This window comes from Aethalodelphis obliquidens, unplaced genomic scaffold (assembly GCF_003676395.1).
Source record: "Aethalodelphis obliquidens isolate GAN/ISIS:26980383/991018 unplaced genomic scaffold, ASM367639v1 scaffold2, whole genome shotgun sequence".
Taxonomy (NCBI): Eukaryota; Metazoa; Chordata; class Mammalia; order Artiodactyla; family Delphinidae; genus Aethalodelphis; species Aethalodelphis obliquidens.
In genome coordinates this window covers 50,238,334-50,259,028 of record NW_020837946.1, presented here as the reverse complement: position 1 = coordinate 50,259,028, position 20,695 = coordinate 50,238,334, and the positions used below count along the sequence as shown (strand labels likewise).

Below are 20,695 nucleotides of genomic sequence, written 5' to 3'. Positions count from 1 at the left end.
GCGGCGTGAGCCAGCCGCGATGGAACGGCGGCGCGGGCTTTGTGGGTATTGCGTGTTCTTCGGCTCCGGATTGAAGCCGGAGCCGGAGCCGGAGCCGGATTCCGCGCAAACGGCCACGTCAACCTAAACCTACACCGCCCTCCCCACCCCACTGCGCCCGCAGATCCTGAGAAGAGTCCTCCCAAGCAGCGTCCTCCACGCCTTTCCCACAATGCCCCGCGCCAGGCCCCGCCCCGCCTCGCCTAGGAGACGGCCGCGCGAGGAGCCGAGCCGAACCGGCCGCTCGTCGCTGTCGGTGCGGCTGGCTGCTCCTACCACATCTCGGGCTCTGCGGGCTAGCGGCCAGAAGTGCGTGCTTCCTTACCGCACGCACAGCTTGTGTTTGGCCTAGTGGGGTCCGCCGCCAGGGATTGAGGATGGGGAAGTAGCTGCAGGAGACGACCTCGCAGCACCGAGGTGGGCATGGGCGGGGAACGGGGCTCTGCTGGAGCTGGCGGCGGCCTGGGCCCTCCGGGAAGGGAGGGGCTAAATGCCTGTGCACCGGAATCTCCCCTCCTTTTCGCTCTTGAGGCTGGTTTATTGTGTTTTCGCTTCCAGTCTTCTTCCTTTCTACCTACACCGCCGTTCCTCCACCCAGCAATTCCCCACTTTTTGCTCCAATTTCTCACTTTGCCCTCAGTTATCCAGGTTCCTTTCTCCCTAATCCAACCTGAGATTTCACACACCAGCAACACTTGACAGTCTCTTTCACCCAGTGTCTCCATCTTTCCCCTCTCCCCGCAACCCATCCTGGAGTGGTGGCAGCGAGGAGTTAGTGTTGCATTTACCTGCAGCTTCCACCTGTCCCCGCAGCTCGGCGCACAGCCTCAGGCACGCCCACGCTGTCTGAGAATCACCGCTAGGCAGGGAACAAACATCGCTTGTCTAAAAGTGGTGTTTGAGAATATATTCTCTATTCTAAACGTTTTTTTTTTAGTCTGGATGTTTATTAATCTCCATCACTCTGTTTTACAAAGGGTTTTCTGGTGGCGTGAAAAGGATTAGAAATGAACCAAAACCATTCACAGGTAAGGAAAAAAAATTTAAATAGGCACTTAAGATTAAATGAAGAAAGGAACTGAGGATGCTAGGAAGGTTAGATTTTTCGAAGCATTATGACATGTTTGGAACTATTGATAAAGTATACAAGTTTACATGTGATCTGATTTTATTTTTACCCTACACAGGTGAGCATGTCTAAATAACTGATTCCTTTTCTCCTTTTGTTTCTTTTCTATTTTTATTAATGCCCAATGTAAACTTTGCAGTAAAATTACTGTTAACTTGCAGTTATTAGTCTTCTAGTTTATAAAATAGTAACTACTTAGGTATAACGTAAGCACCTTCTGAGAAAATTCAGGGGAAGAAACGTCCGACTATGTAAGTTGTTACAGCAATATAAATTCACTGCTATTCTTGGACGGTTTATATGAAAAATACAGACCCTTTAGAAGGATCTGTTGCTTCTTTCTAGTACCCCCAAAGGGTATTTCCTACAAGTGAAATTTGATTGAAATGAAAACTGAATAGCCTTAAAGGGGTGAAGAAATAACCAAAAAGGAAGCACATCAAAAGAGGCAAGCTTAAGCTGGGTAGAAGATGGAAGGAAATAGCTTTCCCCCCATTCTCCCCCCTTGTGGTCTGGTGCTGATAGAGCAAGTTGCTGCACTTGTTTGTAAAGAGTTCTAGGTAGCTGCCACCTCACTAGCTACCTTTTACCTTTATCTGCTACCTTGAGTGATCTCACGAATCTGGCTACCTAGATAACGGAAGCAGTGAAGGGGGCCCCCAAAGAACAGAGCCTGATTTGTCATTTACTGGAGATTTTATTGCTGGCCATGTTATTTAGTAAATAGCGTTAATGATGTGTTTGGTTTTTTATTAATGTATTTCAACTACCTGATTTTCTCTCTTTAGATTAACATTTTGGGGAAAAATTCATGATACCTGTTTCACCTTTGGAGTAATGTGGACAGAAGTTCTCAGATTTGCATATTACATCAACCGGAACCAGTGGCATTATCTTAATGTTCACTTGAGTCAGAACTTGGACAAGAAAAACAATGGGAGTCTGGTTAAATAAAGATGACTATCTCAGAGACTCGAAAAGGGTCATGCTCTGTTTTCTAATAGTGTATATGGCCATTTTAGTGGGTACAGATCAGGATTTTTACAGTTTACTTGGTGTATCCAAAACTGCAAGCAGTAGGGAAATAAGACAGGCTTTCAAGAAATTGGCATTGAAGCTACATCCTGATAAAAACCCGGTAGGTAAAAATTTCTTTTTAAACATATCTAATTAATGTGTTTTAGTAAGTTTTGGTATGTATTTAAATTATTTAAAAAATTATTTTAAATAAGTGCTCAAAATGCTTAAGAACAATCACGTCAAAAATCATAATTCAACTTCTGTACTAAAAACAGAAGAAGCAAAATGTTCTAAGTTCAGAATAGTGTAAAGGAATGTCAGTATCAAAAATACAGTTCTCTCTTAATTTGAAAACTAATTTCCAACAGTTATATTACAGATGTTAATCACAAAGCAGTAGATTTCTTAGTAAAGTAGTTTAAAATCAAGTATTTTAGAACAGTAACAAAAATTATTTCCTTAGAACTTAGAGGGTATGTCTTGCTAAAAATGGCAGTAATAGCTAATAATAGTATGTTTCAACTTTAACTATTTTCTCCCATGTGCAAGTCTAAGAACAGAGTCAGAAAGTATTATAAATTAAAACTTGGGAGCAGCCAAATCCAGTTAATTCCAATCATAAATATTTGATTATGTATCCTATGATGTAATCCTTCAAAACTGTATTAGTTTTCATTCTTAAGGTATTTTTATAATTTATCTCATTCATTTTTTTCTTAATGAGATTTGATACTCATCAAGGAGAAAGATTTAATTATATCTAGATAGAATTTTTTTTTACTGTTAATTTCAGTAACTGCAGTTTTTGTTTTGTTTTTTTTTTACTATTTTTATTTATTTTTTATGTTTTATTTTTGGCCTCACCACGGATTCAGTCCCTGACCAGGGATTGAACCCCGGCCACTGCAGTGAAAGCCTAGAATCCTAACCACTAGGCCACCAGGGAAGTCCCTAGATAGAATTTTAAATAGGATTATTTTATTTTGATTACATAAAGCTGAGCAATAGAATCAGTATTTCTCTAAAACTCTTGTTAATTGGTAATCTTTTCTTGAGATCGACATTGTATTGTGTTTAGGGTTTTCATTTTTTCAGATTTTTCTTTAAAATTTCAGAATTTTTTCTTTCTGAAATAAAAGAATTTTTCTTTCTGAATAAAAGAATTATTTCTTTTAAGTTTCTACATGAAAGATGGTAGACCACTTACAACGAACTATTATTTAGATGAAAACATTCTTCAAAAAACAATTCTATGAAACAGTAACAAATGAAACGTATTAATCCACTTTTGAGTTGTTACTCTGATATTAGTCCTTATGTCATTATCTGATAGATTGGAGTACATAACTTTTTTTTACTTAAAGTACTGAGTTTTGCCTCAAATAGAAAAATAACCTACAAATTTCTTTGTGGTTGTTTTAAGGGTAACACATAATATTTACAATATTAAGTGTTTCCAAGGGTTCATTAGTCAGTTTTTTCTGTTGCATCTCTTAGAAGTAGTGACTTATATTTGATGACCACCTCTATCAACCTTTTGAAGCATCAATTCTCATTTCTATTACTTTCGTGTTTTTTGGGTTTTTTTTGTTTTTTTTTTTACGAGGGCCTCTCACTGTTGTGGCCTCTCCCGCTGCGGAGCGCAGGCTCAGCGGCCATGGCTCACGGGCCCAGCCGCTCCGCGGCATGTGGAATCTTCCCGGACCAGGGCACAAACCCGTGTCCCCTGCATCCTCAGGCGGACTCTCAACAGCTGCGCCACCAGGGAAGCCCCTACTTTCGTATTTTTTAAGATTAGAGTTCTTTAGAAATACTTTTTGACTTTTTTATTTCAAAGCATGAGCACCCATTTCATATTGTACTACTCCTCCTTATCTTGGTATCTGTTCACACAGAAATCTCAGGATTAAGTTAAATCGATTGTGTGTCTGAAACAAATATTATATCTAATATTTTTTAATAGAATAACCCAGATGCACATAGTGATTTTTTGAAAATAAACAGAGCATATGAAGTACTCAAAGATGAAGATCTGCGGAAAAAGTATGACAAATATGGAGAAAAGGGACTTGCAGATAATCAAGGAGGCCAGTATGAAAGCTGGAATTATTATCGTTATGATTTTGGTAAGATGATATGATATTCCTTATGAAATTATTGTTTATTCGAGTAAATTTAGAAAATTTTGTTTCACCACTTAGCTAACGTATAAACTATTACATAGTTAACATGTGTCCCCTTGACCTTTTTTTTAATTTATTTTATTTTTGGCTGCGTTGGGTCTTTGTTGCTGCACGTGGGCTTTTCTCTGGTTGCGGTGAGTGGGGGCTAATCTTCGTTGTGGTGTGCAAACTTCATTGTGGTGGCTTCTCTTGTTGGGAGCACGGGCTCTAGGCGCGCGGGCTTCAGTAGTTGTGGCACACAGGCTCAGTAGTTGTGGCTCGCAGGCTCTACACCGCTGGCTCAGTAGTTGTGGCGCACGGGCTTAGTTGTTCTGCAGCATGTAGGATCTTCCCGGACCAGGGCTCGAACCCATGTCTCCTGCATGGGCAGGCAGATTTTTAACCACTGAGCCACCAGGGAAGCCCCCCGTTGACCTTCTTTTTAATATAACATGAGAGTGGAATTCAAAAGGAAAGTCAAGTAGTATGTAGGTATCTGTATAAATATGAAGGTGTTTTGGTCATAATCTTGCTAAATACTTTTAAAATAAGGATTGTTATTTAATTCTTAAAAATATTTGTATTAGAAGTTAAATATTGAAGCCTTTCAGTATTTTTAGAGCATCATATTTTCCAAGGAAGACTGAAGTTTCCTTTAATAGTGGTCACTTCAGTAGAAATGCCATTCTTCTTAATTAGTAATGATTAATAATGATTGAAGGTATTGACAGGAATGAGAAACGAGACAAGAGCAGAGAGAGTAAACAAGTTAAAGAGATTGAGGGAGGGGGAAAGTAAATACAGGTGTCAAGCAAAGAGGGAGCATTCCGGTACCCAGTAGTCTCTCTTGATTGTTTTAAGGGTAACACATGATGTTTACAGTCTCTCTTAATTAGCCTCAAATGCAGTCAGAGAACTGAAGTATGCTTTTATCTTAGACTAAATAAAATATTTGCACTTTATATCTGGAGTATTTGTTTCTCAAGACTGACTTTTCAAAATAGTATTTTCAGGTATAATCACTATAGCTTAATAGTCTATAACAGGTGTCAGCAATCTATATTTCACAGACTAAGTCCAGCCTGCCACCTGCTTTTGTAAATAAAGTTTTATTTATACAGTTTTGTTCATTTATCTACATATTATTTTTCACACTTCAGGGGCAGAGTTGAATAGCTGTGACAGAAACCATATGTCCCACAAAATCTAAAATATTTACTAACCCCTGCTATATATCCATCACTAATATTTAGATAATTTATGTAGTAATGAGAAACTTTCTCACATTGGTGTTAATTATTATTATAAATAAAATTTATATTTACTTAAGTTTGCTTCTACCTCTTCAAGTATTCTAATTATATAAGACTTTTAGTAATACAAAATATTTTTAAACGATAACACATTAAAAAAAAACATGCAGTCTGAAAGTGAATGAGGTCTGTAATCTAGTTAACAGTAATGTACTAGTGCCAATTTCCTGGTTTGGATATTGTACTAAAATTACATAGTATGTCACCATTAGGGGAAGCTGGATGAAAGATAAGTAGGACTCTGAACTGTTTTTACAATTTCCTGCAAGTCTATAATTATTTCAAAATAAAAACTTTTTTTAAAAAACGTATAACAGAAATTTTCTGTGGAGATGACATTGTGTGAATATTGGGAATCCCCACCCCCTGCCACACACAGACACACACACCCCATAACAGTCCATATCAGGAAACTGATTTCTTTTGATACTCTTTAAATGTATCACCAATGGTATTATTACTCTGCTTTTCTCTTAGTGTGTTGCATATTCTTCCACTTGGAGATTTAGTATAGCAATATGATTTTTGATGATTGAAACAAAAATAAGTACCATCTTTCATGTGGTAATTTATTTTTATGATGAAGTTTTAACTATAATTTTATGTACTTCTCAAAATAGGTATTTATGACGATGATCCTGAAATCATAACGTTGGATAGAAGAGAATTCGGTAAGTTTGTGGGTATATGATTTTCCAAAGCTAGTTCAAGACCAGTCTCCTAACTAAAATGCTCAAGGACAAATGTATTTAGAATTTAGAAATTTTTAAAATTTTAGCAAGGTAATATGGTATATACTGTATTTTAAATAATGTTCTATAACCATAGTTGAGGTTTTCACGTAGTTTCTTTTATTGTCATCATCACCTTTTCTTTCCATTATGTCAGTGAACTTTTATGACATTCTGTGTATTAGCAACAATAATTATTCCTCTCATTTGGCAGTTGAAATGAAACCTTAGAAGAGCTAGCAACATCCTTAACATTCTGTACGTGTGTGTTTGTATATAATTGACACATTTGAAATAATGAACCAATATTTATTCTTCTTTCTATATTTTTTCACATTATTAAAAAGTGTTTATATTTAAGAGTAGTTATGTAAAAAAAAAAAAGCCTAATACAAAATTGTGTATGCAGTATAATACAAATCATACAAAAGGTATACACATATATGCATAGAGGATAAAAGCTGGATGAGAACAAAATAAAAATATTAGCACTGATAAAAAAGTTCTTAGCAGAATGTGGGGCAGTATACTATTTTTTTAAAAATAGCAGTGAAATGCATAAGTGTGTATACTAAATAAAAGAAGTAAAAATAACACATAGCCCCCATATCAGTTCAGGATAGGTTTGTATGCCAGGTGAGCTTCCTGCAAACTTGCAGAAATACTTCTGGTTTTAGAACTTTTATATTTCAGGGTTTTGAATAAGTATGTGGTTATTTTTGGAAGCAGATTTAATTTGATCTGTGATTTGTGTGAAAATGGATATAAAAATATACTTCTGCACTTTGCATTGCATTGTAGAAAACCTAAAAGATTCTTACATTTTCAAATTTGTACACTTGTAATAAAATATTCTTTTCTACTTCAAACCAGTATATTTTACCTCAAATCATATTTCAATTTTATTTTGCTATGTTACAGTCTCATTTAATTTAGAAAACTAAAATAGCATACTAGATGCAAAATAGATTTATATAATTTCTCATGTTATCATCATAAACAATGTGTTGCAGTCACTTGTTTCTGTACAGTTCCTTCTAAGCAAGAATTGCATCGGATTCTTACTTTGTATATCATGTTGGCGAGTTCAGGCCTACAAGGTAGCTGTTCAGTACATTATTTTGTTAAAAGTCTTGTAGTGAACACTTGAACAAGCTCTAAGGAAAATGAGTGTGTCTTCTCTACAGAGGAAATGGAGGATAATTTGATTCATTTGTATTGTTGGTAGACAGAACCGACACCCATGTCACAAGCTTGCAGAATCATAACTTTTTGGACTGTAGTTATATGAACCTGTTGGTTTTTCTGTGGTTATTGTCTCTCATCTGCTAGTCAATCAGTAAGTATTTTGTGGTCCTGTGGGGCAGAAAACTTTGGAATTAGAGATCGAATTAGAGAAACTGAACAAAACCTGCAAGCTGACTAATCCATGAATCCACCCAGAATGAAAGACTTTCCTGATGGTTGTATTGCACATGGGTTCAAACTTTTTCAAATTTGTCCTTATAGAGAAAAGGTTAAGAACTGCTAATAATTCATATGGAACTCCAAATAGTAGTTAAGGATTAATTAACAGTCACAAAACCTTAGAGACAGTTTTTCAGAAATAATTAACTGACATTGATAGGTTCGGTGCAAAGTTGCAACTATTCAGTCTGAACTCTAATACTACCCTGTGTATTACTAGGCTAAGACAAGCTGATCCTTAAGTTTTAGCTGAAGAAGCCTAGGGAGGACGATAAATAAGGATAGATAGTTGTATCAACTTGTGCCTATGTAAATATCACATTAGCATACTTGCTTGTGGGTCTCTTTCCATTACCAGTAGTTTCTATTGGTTTGGGTCACTTAATCTGGTCTTTTGTGTAACTAATTATATAAACAATTATGGAGTTATTTTTAAGTTTTGTATGTTCTCCTGCTCCAGAGAGAAGTTATATTTTCTTCTGACTAGGGTCACTAACAATCTCAGATCAGCTTTATCCAAACAGAGACTGAAATTATTCAAAAGCTGAGCTTTGTACTTGTACAGGACTGGTCTCCTTCCAGTTCATCTTTATTTACAGGACCCTTCTCTACGTGTGCCCTGAACTCCATCTTTGTCCCTCTAGTCTCATGAATCTATTGAAAGCTCTGCTCAGTTTCTTGCCTATCAACTACCTCCTGGCAAACAGTGCCCCCCTGATTTCTACCTCCTCCCATTCCTGGGCCCTGTAATTCTTCTCTACATTGGTAACTCTCTGATGCTTTCAACAGAAGTCTTTTGTATTTTGTCCAGTTCTGAAGTTGTAGTGGAAGAGTTAATCCAAATTACATAGTTCACTTTTATCAGGAGTGGAACTCTGAAGTGTTCAACTATAGTACAGAAGAAAAAATGTGACTAATAAACTTCACTTTGAAGTTCTTATCCTTCCCATTAAACATGATGCATATTATCTTTTTATATGTCACAGAAAAGTATTACGCAGTTATTAAAACAAGTTCTAAATAGTATCTGCAAAAGCAAAGAACATCTTGCACTTAACAGTAGTCATTTTGAGTGGTACCCACACAATACATTCTCCTTTTGAAGACAAGCTCAAGAAATTAAAGAGGAACTCAAAGCACTTCTGCCTTTTTTTACATTTTTCTAGGCTAACAGAAGCTATTAGCTATAATCACATAAATATTAACAGACATCAGCTATAGTTGTATAGTTTAGAAGCTGAAAATCACATTTTGAAATATACTTGTTCTATTCTGAGTTACTGGGTTATGCAAAAACATCCCATTGAGCTTTGATAATACGGTATTAAAAATATTTTTAATAATAGTGGGAACTGGGCAAACAAGTTAGTAGTCTATGAAAACAAAGTACCAAGATGGGAGACATTTTTTTTTCCCACTTTAAATAAGGTTTTGTGTCAAATTAAATGCCATTATTTTTTTCCCTTCCAGTTTTATTGAGATATAACTGACATACAGTACTGTATAAGTTTAAGGTGTACAGCATGATTTGACATACATCCATCGTGAAATGGTGATCAAAATAAGTTTAGTAAATATTCGTTATCTTATACAGATACAAAATTAAAGAAATAGGAAAAAAATGGTTTCTTGTAATGGAACTCTCAGGATTTGCTAACAGCTTTATATATGATATACAGCATTGTTGATTATATTTATGATGTAGTACATTCCATTCCTAGTACTTATTTGTCTCGTAACTAGAAGTTTGTACCTTTTGACCACCTTCATCCAACTCTCCTTCCCTCCGACCCCTGCCTCAGGTAACCATAAACCTGATCTCTTTTTCTGTGAGTTTTGTTTCTGAAGTGTAATGACATACAACACTGTGTTAGTTCCTGTTACACAACATAGTGACTTGGTGTTTCTGTACATTTCAAAGTGATCACTACAGTAAGTCTGATATGATATGTCACCATACAAAGATACCACATAGTCGTTGACTACTCCACACACTGTACGTAGCAGTCTCTGTGTGTGTGCTTATTAACTAATGTTAACAGCCCTGCATTTTTACTCCCTCCTCCACCACATTTACTGACTTTGACGTCATATTTTATATCTTTTTGTTTTTATATTCCTTATTTATTGAGTATATATTTTACTACTTGTCTTTTAACCTTTCTACTAGCTTTATACATGGCTGATTTACTACCTTTATTGTATATTTGACTTTAACAATGAGATTTTTTTTCTTCCATAATTTTCATTTTTCTAGTTGTGGCCTTTTCTTTTTCACTTAGGTAAGTCCCTGTAACATTTCTTGTGAAGCTGGTTTCATGGTGACGACCTTTTAGCTTTTGCTTCTCTGTAAAACTTTTGATCTGTCTTTCAAATCTTTTTTTTTTTTTTGCGGTACGCGGGCCTCTCACTGTTGTGGCCTCTCCCATTGCGGAGCACAGGCTCTGGACGCGCAGGCTCAGTGGCCATGGCTCACAGACCCAGTCGCTCCACGGCATGTGGGATCTTCCCGGACCGGGGCACAAACCTGTGTCCCCTGCATCGGCAGGCAGACTCTCAACCACTGCGCCACCAGGGAAGCCCTGTCCTTCAAATCTTAATGAAAGCCTTGCTGGGTAGAGTCTTCTTGGTTATAGGTTTTTCCCTTTCATCACTTTAAATATATTGTTAAGATGTTCAAAGAATTTGGGAGAAGATTGAATGAACAGAGTGAGAAGTTAGAAGTTTTTGAACAAAGAGTTAGAAAATATAAAGAACAACCAAACAGATGAAGAATACGATAACTGAAATGAAAAAATACACTAGAAGGAATCAACAGTAGATTAGATGATGCAGAGGAATGGATCAGCAAGCTGGAAGACAGATTAGTGGAAATCACTGAAGCTGAACAGGAAAATGAAAAAAGAGTAGAAAGAAATGAGGACGGTTTAAGAGACCTCTGGGACAACGTCATGTGTACTAACATTTGCATCATAGAGGTCCCAGAGGAAAGGGGCCGAGAACATATAAGATTTTACCTAAATTCATACCAGTTGATCTAAGTCAGCATGGCAATTATTTTGACAACCTAGATAGAGTGGTCTGTTTGTCAGACTTTCTAACCTTTGCCAAAGAACAGCTGATAAAATCCTAATGTATACACTTTGCTTGTAATGTATGGTTTAACTGTTTTTCACATAGATTTGTGTGTCTTGTAACTGAAATGTAGGTGAACATTATTGTGCATGTTACTAATTAATCTGAATCAGTTACACATATTTAGAATAGTGTGCATGTTTTGATGTCTTGGTATAATTTATTATAACTTATGAAAATATTTTCTTTAAAAATTACTGATAAGTGATTTTCATATGGAATTACATGGAGACTCTAACTTAAAGCAAATTTTCTTAACTTTTTTATCTTGACTGTTAGAGCACATCCTTACAACGATAAAATTTTTAAATGAATAAATTTTGTTTATATCAGGTCCTCTTATAGATTAGATTATAACGTATAATGTATTGTTGGGTAGATATTATGTAGTGTTCAGATCTATTAGCAAATATGTATTCATGTTTTGAATTGTTAAAAACTTTGATCCAATATTTCAAATAACACAGTTTTCCAAGGAAAATGTCTTATTAAGAGCAAAGATTAGATTTAATCCCCACAGTCCTTACTATGTCATGTAGGTCTCTTCATTCTTTCAGAATCTGGAGTAGCTGTCAGAATTGATTGACTGTGTGCTTAACCAGTGCTTCAGATAGTAGAAGAGCTTAAATGTCAGTCTCTCACACTGTTTCTCTTCATTTCTCTCAACCACACAGACTGTCATCAGGTTGGCTCTTGCTTTCTTTTGTTGCTTCCTTTCTTTTTACAGCTTCTTGGTGACATTGATCATGCAGTTCAAGGTTGCTTCTTATTCAAGTAGGGCTTGGGAGAGTCAAAAAAAAAAAAAGGTATTGTTAGTTTGACAGTTGAAATAGTACGTTTTCTTCTTACAGAAAAAATTATACAGAAAATGATAAAGGCAGTGTGAGAAATATATGACTTTTTTTCATTCTGATCTCAAGGAAAATTTTTAACTAAAATAGGTACAAACCTGTAGTAAATTGGTTGTTTTGGTTGTTCTAAGTTGTTTTGGTTTTATGTACTTTCAGATGCTGCTGTTAATTCTGGAGAACTGTGGTTTGTGAACTTTTACTCCCCAGGGTGTTCACACTGCCATGATTTAGCTCCCACAGTACGTATTTTTTACATCCTGATTTAAAGTTTTACTATTCACAACTGATCTGTTATTTGAGTGTTTTTTTAAATTTGAGTGTTTTTTCTATTAGTAGTAACTATAACAGAAATGACTATAATATTTTTTCACGTGTATATGGTTTTATTTCCTGAGCATAATCTCCTTTAAGAAAGTACAGCCTGGGGACTTCCCTGGTGGTGCGGTGGTTAAGAGTCCGCCTGCCAATGCAGGGGACACAGGTTCAAGCCCTGGCCCGGGAAGATCCCACATGCCACGGAACAACTAAACCCACGGAACAACTAAACCCGTATGCCACAACTACTGAGCCTGTGCTCTAGAGCACAGGAACCACAACTACTGAAGCTCGCGCGCCTAGAGCCCGTGCTCCGCAACAAGAGAAGCCACTGCGATGAGAAGCCTGCGCACCACAACAAAGTGTAGCCCCCTCTCTCCGCAGCTAGAGAAAGCCTGCGCGCAGCAACAAAGACCCAGTGCAGCCAAAAAGAAATAATTAATTAATTTATAAAAAGAGGAAAGTACAGCTTGAAGAATGTTCAGGGAAAGATAAATGATCTTATCAGAAGAAACTTTTTTTTTCCCTCATAGTGGAGAGACTTTGCTAAAGAAGTAGATGGATTGCTTCGAATTGGAGCTGTTAACTGTGGCGATGATAGAATGCTTTGCCGAATGAAAGGAGTGAACAGTTATCCCAGCCTCTTCATTTTTAGGTCTGGAATGGTAAGAGATAAAATTGGCATTTTTTTTTTAATTGGTAGAACATTATAACAAGGGGAATACTAGAGAAAACACTGTGAATTTGTAGAATCTTTTGATTTTTAAGTCTTATTTTAGATGCCATCTAACTATAGTCATAATAAACATTTTTTATTATACTGTGAATACTTTTAGATGGCATTAGTTTGTCTTTGTTCTATTTCAAAATTAAATGTTTGCCAATTTCAGTTTCCATCTTAAAGAACATAATGTTAACCAGTATGCATGTTGTACTTTATAATTTACAAAGCATTTTACAGGTGTTTTCTCTCATTGAATGTAAAGTTCTGACTTCCCTTCCTCTCCCCAGTGTTGTGATAAAAGTGAAACTAAAAACATTATAAATAGTATTATTCGAATGTCTGACATGGAATGTGTGCAATCAGGATTCTTAGCATGTCAGTTAGAAATACACTGTACCATTGAGACAGAGCTTACTTATTCAGAATAATGGAGAATCAAGGTATTTGATGAGTTTTAAAAAGAAAAAGTAAAAGACATTTCTCTTTTTATAAATAAAAATATAGGCTGCAGTGAAATACCATGGTGACAGATCAAAGGAAAGTTTAGTGAATTTCGCCATGCAGCATGTTAGAAGCACAGTGACAGAATTATGGACAGGTAATTTTGTTTTCACAATTTGCTTGATTTTCAAGGATACTTTGAATTGGTATTTTAAGTTTTTTAGTGGCAATGTTCTGGTCATGATACTGAAATTTTTAAATATCTTTTCCATGCTTCTTAGAAGGGAATTGTATCATTTGTTCTGAGCCCTACTAAATAGTAGGCATTTAATAAATTAACTATATTTAGACATAAACTAAAACAGTTTTGATGTAGGACATGGGTATGAAGTGGGGCTAGGTGAAAAGGCAACTTTGAAAGTGCAACTAAATATTTAGTAAACCAAGTGTTTTATTGCTTTCATAAGTATACTACATCAGGCAGTAAATTCATGCCTGTATTCAGTTTAATTTTGAAATTTAAAAACTCTTCTAATCTTAGGTTTTGAATTCATCAAGTGACTTTAGGTGGGTTATTTAATTATCTGTACTACCGATGAAATTATAGTATTTACTTCTAAAGGGATCCTCTTATCATTCATTGAATACAGTTATGTCTCTGAAACTATGTTAAATACTAGGGCTGTAGTAATAAACTATGTAATCCCTGCCTTCCAGGTCCCCATTAGTAAACCATTAAAATGCAGTGTAGTAACCATTATGAGAGGTAAGCTTAGGGAAGCATGAAGGATATGAAAGAACTCAGGTGGGGAAAGGAGGAAGGGTTAGGAAATTCTTCTTGAACGAGGTCAGATATAACCTGTCTTGAAAGTGAAGAGGAAGCCTTAAAAGGTCACTGTATTTGGGAAATTGGCAGTATTTCATGAATCTAACAAAAGATGGGTAATGGGTAGAGTGGCTTGGGGAAGAATATGGCTGGCTGAATGGGTAGACAAAGCTCAGATCACAAGGGGCCTTACTTGCCAATTTGTTTCTTAATGAAATAATGAATTTAGATTTTATGTAATTAAAAAAATAAATAGTTGAAGGAATTTGATATGCTCAAGAGGATTTTTAGGAATCCTGAAAACTACTCAGAGTGGATTGGAAATGGGTGACATTAGAAGGGAAAACCCATTTAGAAAACAGTTTCCATTATGGAGGAGTAAATGATCAGAAATGTTCTTTATTTTCTCTTAAGGAAATTTTGTTAACTCCATACAAACTGCGTTTGCTGCTGGTATTGGCTGGCTGATCACTTTTTGTTCCAAAGGAAGAGGTAATATTTGTTATTTTGTTATGATGAAGAGACCATGACATTTGATTTTTAGGTGACAATCTTTTTTTTTCCCGGGTTTATTGAGATATAATTGACATAGAACATTCTGTAACTTTAAGGTGTACAGTTTGTTGATTTGCAACACTTACATGTTGCAAAATGATGACCACCACCATGACATTAGCTAACACCTCCATCCTGTCCCCTATTTACTATTTCTTTCTTGGGGCGAGAACATTTGAGATCTACTCTCAGCAGCTTTCAAGTATTTTATACAGTATTGTTAGCTATAATCACTATATGCTGTGCAGTAGATCCCCAGAAGTTATTAATCTTGTAACTGGAAGTATGTACCCTTAGATTAAGTGAAAGTCTTAAGTATGCTTCTATAATTGATTATTTTCAAAATACAATTTGTACCCAGTTATTTTTTTATTTAATGAATATTTCTTTTTGATTATTTTACACATAGGTTATAAAATTAATTTCCTTTTTTTTTTTTTGAAATTGAAGTATATATTTACAATATTGTGTTAGTTTCAGGTGTACAGCATAGTGATTCAGTTTGGTTTTTTTGTGGAATATATTCCAATAATGGAATATATTCCATTATAGGTTATTACAAGATATTGTGTATAATTCCCTGTACTATACAGTAAATCCTTGTTGCTTATCTATTTCATGTAAAGTAGCTTGTTTCTGTTAATCCCACACTGTTAATTTGTCCTTTCCTCCCTCTTTGGTAACCATAAATTTGTTTCCTGTGTCCATAAGTGTGTTTCTGTTTTGTATTAAATAGATTGAGTTGTATTATTTTTTAGATTCCACATATAAATAAATAATATCATATATTTGTCTTTCTCTGTCTGACTTACTTCACAAAGTATATTCTCTGGGTCCATCCATGTTGCTGCAAATGGCAATATTTCATTCTTTTTATGGCTGAGTAATATTCCATTGTATCCATACCACATCTTAAGCCTGTTGTCTGTTGATGGGCACTTGGGTTGTTTCCATGTCTTGGCTATTGTAAATAGTGCTGCTATGAACATTGGGGTGCGTGTATCTTTTCAAATTACAGTTTTTGTCTTTTCCAGATATATACCCAGGAGTGGAATTTCTGGATCCTATGATAGCTCTATTTTTAGTTTTTCTTGAGGAACCACCATACTGTTTTCCAGAGTGGCTGTACCAGTTTACATTCCCACCGACAGTGTAGCAGGGTTCCCTTTCCTCCACACCCTTTCCAGCATTTATTTGTAGACTTTTTGATGATAGCCATACTTACTGGTGTGAGATGATACCTCATCATGGTTTTGATTTGCATTTCTTTAATAATTAGCCATGTTGAGCATCTTTCATGTGCCTGTTGGCCATCTGTATGTCTTCTTTGGAGAAATCTCTATTTAGGTCTTCTGCCCTTTTTTTTTTATTCCTTTTTGGCCACGCAACACGGTATGTGGTATCTTACTTCCCCCAACCAGGGACTGAACCTTCTTCCCCTGCATTGGAAGCACAGAGTCTTAACCACTGGACCACCAGGGAAGTTCCTGCCCATTTTTTGATTGGGTTATTTTTTTAAATTTGGTCATATGAGCTATTTACATATTTTGGATATTAACCCCATTTCAGTCACATCATTTGCAAATATTTTCTCCCATTCCTTAAGTTGTCTTTTCATTTTGTTGAAGGTTTCTTTGCTGTGCAAAAGCTTGTAAGTTTGATTAGGTCCTATTTGTTTATTTTTGGTTTTTATTGCTTTTGCCTTGGGAGATTGATCTAAGAAAATATTTCTACAATTTATGTCCGAGAATGTTTTACCTATGTTCTCTCTTAGGAATTTTATAGTGTTGTGTCTTATATTTAGGTCTTTAAATCTTTTTTTTTTAATTGATGTATAGTTGATTTACAGTGTTGTGTTAATTACTGCTGTATAGCAAAGGGATTCAGTTATACATACATTTACATTCTTTTTTTTAATATTCTTTTCCATTATGGTTTATCATAGGATATTGAACATAGTTCTCTGTGCTATACAGTAGGACCTGGTTGTTTATCCATTCTGTATGTAAAAGCTTACATCTGCTAACCCCAACCTCCTATTCCATTCCCCCCCAACCCCCTCCCCCTTGGTAACCACCAGTCTGTTCTCTATATCTGTGATTCTTTTTCTGTTTCATAGGTTCATTTGTGTTGTATTTTAGATCCACATATAAGTGATATCACACTGTATTTGTCTTTCTCTTTGACTTTCTCTAGTTGCGTCTATGTTGCTGCAAATGGCATTATTTCATTCTTTTTTATGGCTGAGTAGTATTCCATTGTATATATGTACCACATCTTCTTTATCCATTCATCTGTCGATGGACATTTAGGTTGTTTCCATGTCTTGGCTATTGTGACGAGTGCTGCTGTGAACATAGGGGTGCATGTATCTTTTTGGAATGGAGTTTTTTTTTGTTTTTTTTTTTTGCGGTATGCGGGCCTCTCAGTGCTGTGGCCTCTCCCGTTGCGGAGCACAGGCTCAGCCGCTCTGCGGCATGTGGGATCTTCCCAGACCGGGGCACGAACCCGCGTCCCCTGCATCGGCAGTCGGACTCTCAACCACTGCGCCACCAGGGAAGCCCTGGAATGGAGTTTTGTCTGGATATAAGCCCAGGAGTGGGATTGCTGGATCATATGGTAATTCTGTTTTTAGTTTTTTGAGGAACCTCTATTCTGTTCTCTATACTGGCTACACCAACTTACATTCCCACCAACAGTGTTGGAGTGTTCTCTTTTCTCCATACCCTCTCCAGCATTTGCTATTTGTAGACTTTTTAATGATGGCCATTTTGACTGGAGGTGGTACCTCAGTGTAGTTGTGATTTGCATTTCCCTAATAATTTGTGATGTTGAGCATCTTTTCATGTGCCTACTGGCCATCTGTATTTCTTCTTTGGAGGAATGTCTGTTTACGTCTTCTACCCATTTTTCGATTTGGTTGTTCGGTTTTTTGTTGTTGAGTTGTATGAGCTATTTGTGTATTTTGGAAATTAAGCCCCTGTTGGTCGCATCATTTAAATATTTTCTCCCATTCTGTAGGTTGTCTTTTTGTTTTTGTTTATGGTTTCCTTTGCTGTGCAAAAGCTTTTAAGTTTGATTAGGTCCCATTTGTTTATTTTAGTTTTTATTTATATTGCCTTGGGAGACTGAGCTAAGAACACGCTGGTATGATTTACGTCAGAAAATGTTTTGCCTATGATTTCTTCTAGGAGTTTTATGGTGTCATGTCATGTTTAAGTCTTTAAGCCATTTTGAGTTTATTTTTGTGTATGGTGAGAGGGTACGTTCTAACTTCACTGATTTACATGTGGCTGTCCAACTTTCCCAACACCACATGCTGAAGAGATTGGTTTTTCTCCATTGTATATTCTTGCCTCCTCTTTTGAAGATTAATTGACCGTAGGTGTGTGGGTTTATTTCTGGGCTCTCTGTTCTGTCCCATTGATCCATATGTCTGGTTTTGTGCCAGTACCACACTGTTTTGATTACTGTAGCTTTGTAGTATTGTCTGAAGTCTGGGAGGGTTATGCCTCCTGCTTTGTTCTTTTTCTTCAGGATTGCTTTGGCAATTCTGGCTCTTTTATGGGTCCATATGAATTTTAGGATTATTCTAATTCTGTGAAAATGTCATGGGTAATTTGATAGGGATTGCATTAAATCTGTAGATTGTTTTGGGTAGTATGGCCATTTTAACAATATTAATTTTTCCAATCTAGGAGCATGGGTTATCTTTCCATTTTTTTGAATCATCTACAGTTTCCTTTTTTAATGTTTCATAGTTCTCATCGTATAAGTCTTTCACCTCCTTGGTCAGGTTTATTCCTAAGTAGTTTATTTTGGGGCTGTGATTTTAAAAGGCATTGGTTTTTTACATTCTCTTTCTGATATTTCATTGTTGGTGTGAAGAAATGGAACTGATATCTCTATGTTACTTTAAAATTTTTTTATACAGCAGGTTCTTATTAGTTGCCTGTTTTATACATATTAGTGTATATATGTCAGTGCCAATCTCCCAGTTCATCCCACCACCAGCCCCCACCCCTGCTTTCCCCTCTTGGTGTCCATATGTTTGTTCTCTACATCTGTGTCTCTATTTCTGCCTTGCAAACTGGTTCATCTGTACCATTTTTCTAGATTCCACATATGCATGAATATATGATACTTTTCTCTTTCTGACTTCATTTTGTATACAGTCTCTAGGTCCATCCATATCTCTACAAATGACCCAATTTTGTTCCTTTTTATGGCTGAGTCATATTCCATTGTATATATGTACCACATCTTCTTTATACATTCGTCTGTCGATGGGCATTTAGGTTGCTTCCATGACCTGGCTATTGTAAATAGTGCTGCAGTGAACATTGGGGTGCGTGTGTCTTTTTGAATTACAGTTTTCTCTGGGAATATGCCCAGTAGTGGGATTGCTGGGTCATATGGTTGTTCTATTTTTAGTTTTTTAAGGAGGCTCCAAACTGTTCTTGATAGTGGCTGTATCAATTTACATTCCCACCAACAGTGCAAGAGGGTTACCTTTTCTGCACACCCTCTCCAGCATTTGCTGTTTGTAGGTTTTCTGATGATGCCCATTCTAACTGGTGTGAGATGATACCTCACTGTAGTTTTGATTTGGATTTCTCTAATAATTAGTGATGTTGAGCAGCTTTTCATGTGCCTCTTGGCCGTCTGTATGTTTTCTTTGTAGAAATGTCTGTTTAGGTCTTCTGCCCATTTTTGGATTGGGTTGTTTGCTTTTTAATATTGAGCTGCATGAGCTGTTTATATATTGTGGAGATTAATCCTTTGTCCATTGATTCATTTACAAATATTTTCTCCCATTCTGAAGATTGTCTTTTCATCTTGTTTATGGTTTCCTTTGCTGTTCAAAAGTTTTGAAGTTTCATTAGGTCCCATTTGTTTATTTTCGTTTTTATTTCCATTACTCTAGGAGGTGGATCAAAAAAGATCTTGCTGTGATTTATGTCACAGTGATCTTCCTATGTTTTCCTCTAAGAGTTTTATAGTGCCTGGTCTTACATTTAAGTCTGTAATCCATTTTGAGTTTATTTTGTGTATGGTGTTTATTTTGTGTATGGTGTTAGGGAGTGTTCTAATTTCATTCTTTTACATGTAGCTGTCCAATTTTCCCAGCACCGCTTATTGAAGAGACTGTCTTTTCTCCATTGTATATCCTTTCCTCCTTTGTCATAGATTAGTTGACCATAGATACATGGGTTTATCTCTGGGCTTTGTATCCTGTTCCATTGACCTTTGCTATTTTCTTTATTTCTCTTTCATTTATTTGTGCTCTGATCTTTATGAGTTCTTTCCTTCTACTATGGGTTTTGTTTGTGCTTCTTTCTCTAGTTCCTTTAGGTTGTAAGGTTAGATTGTTTATTTGAGATTTTTCTTGTTTCTTGAGGTAGGATTTTATTGCTATAAAATTCTCTCTTAGTACTGCTTTTGCTGCATCCCATACGTTTTGGATCATCGTGTTTTTGTTGTCATTTGTCTTTAGGTATTTTTTTATTTCCTCTTTGATTTCTTCAGTGATCTCTTGGTTATTTAGTAGTGCACTGTTTAGCCTCCATGTGTTTGTGTTTTTTACTTGTTTTCCCTGTAATTGATTTCTAATCTCATAGCGTTGTGGTCGGAAAAGATGCTTGATATGATTTCAGTTTTCTTAAATTTACCAAGGCTTGATTTGTTACCCAAGATGTGATCTATCCTGGAGAATGTTACGTGTGCACTTGAGAAGAAAGTGTAATCTGCTGTTTTTGGATGGAATGTCTTGTAAATATCAGTTAAATCTATCTGGTCTATTGTGTCATTTAAAGATTGTGTTTCTTTATTAATTTTCTGTCTGGATGATCTGTCCATTGGTGTAAGTGAGGTGTGAAAGTCCCCCACTATTATTGTGTTACTGTCGATTTCCTCTTTTAGAGCTATTAGCAGTTGCCTTATGTATTGAGGTGCTCCTATGTTGGGTGCATATATATTTATAATTG

At 36.1% G+C, this 20,695-nt stretch overlaps 1 protein-coding gene across 3 annotated transcripts in view; it reads left to right on the top strand.

The window, feature by feature from the left end:
• Positions 1-272: 272 nt before the first annotated feature.
• DNAJC10 (DnaJ heat shock protein family (Hsp40) member C10) overlaps positions 273-20,695 on the top strand; it is a 60,617-nt gene continuing 40,194 nt past the window's right edge. For 2 of the 3 annotated variants that reach the window (XM_027126552.1, XM_027126532.1), the window contains exons 1-9: positions 273-456; positions 1,017-1,067; positions 1,957-2,306; positions 4,152-4,314; positions 6,284-6,334; positions 12,004-12,086; positions 12,696-12,827; positions 13,391-13,484; positions 14,568-14,645. In XM_027126552.1, the coding sequence (XP_026982353.1) occupies positions 2,103-2,306; positions 4,152-4,314; positions 6,284-6,334; positions 12,004-12,086; positions 12,696-12,827; positions 13,391-13,484; positions 14,568-14,645 (805 nt within the window). In that variant the 5' untranslated portion in view covers positions 273-456; positions 1,017-1,067; positions 1,957-2,102. The remainder of the gene's footprint in view (positions 457-1,016; positions 1,068-1,956; positions 2,307-4,151; positions 4,315-6,283; positions 6,335-12,003; positions 12,087-12,695; positions 12,828-13,390; positions 13,485-14,567; positions 14,646-20,695) is intronic. The other variant, XM_027126543.1, reaches the window with a different exon arrangement.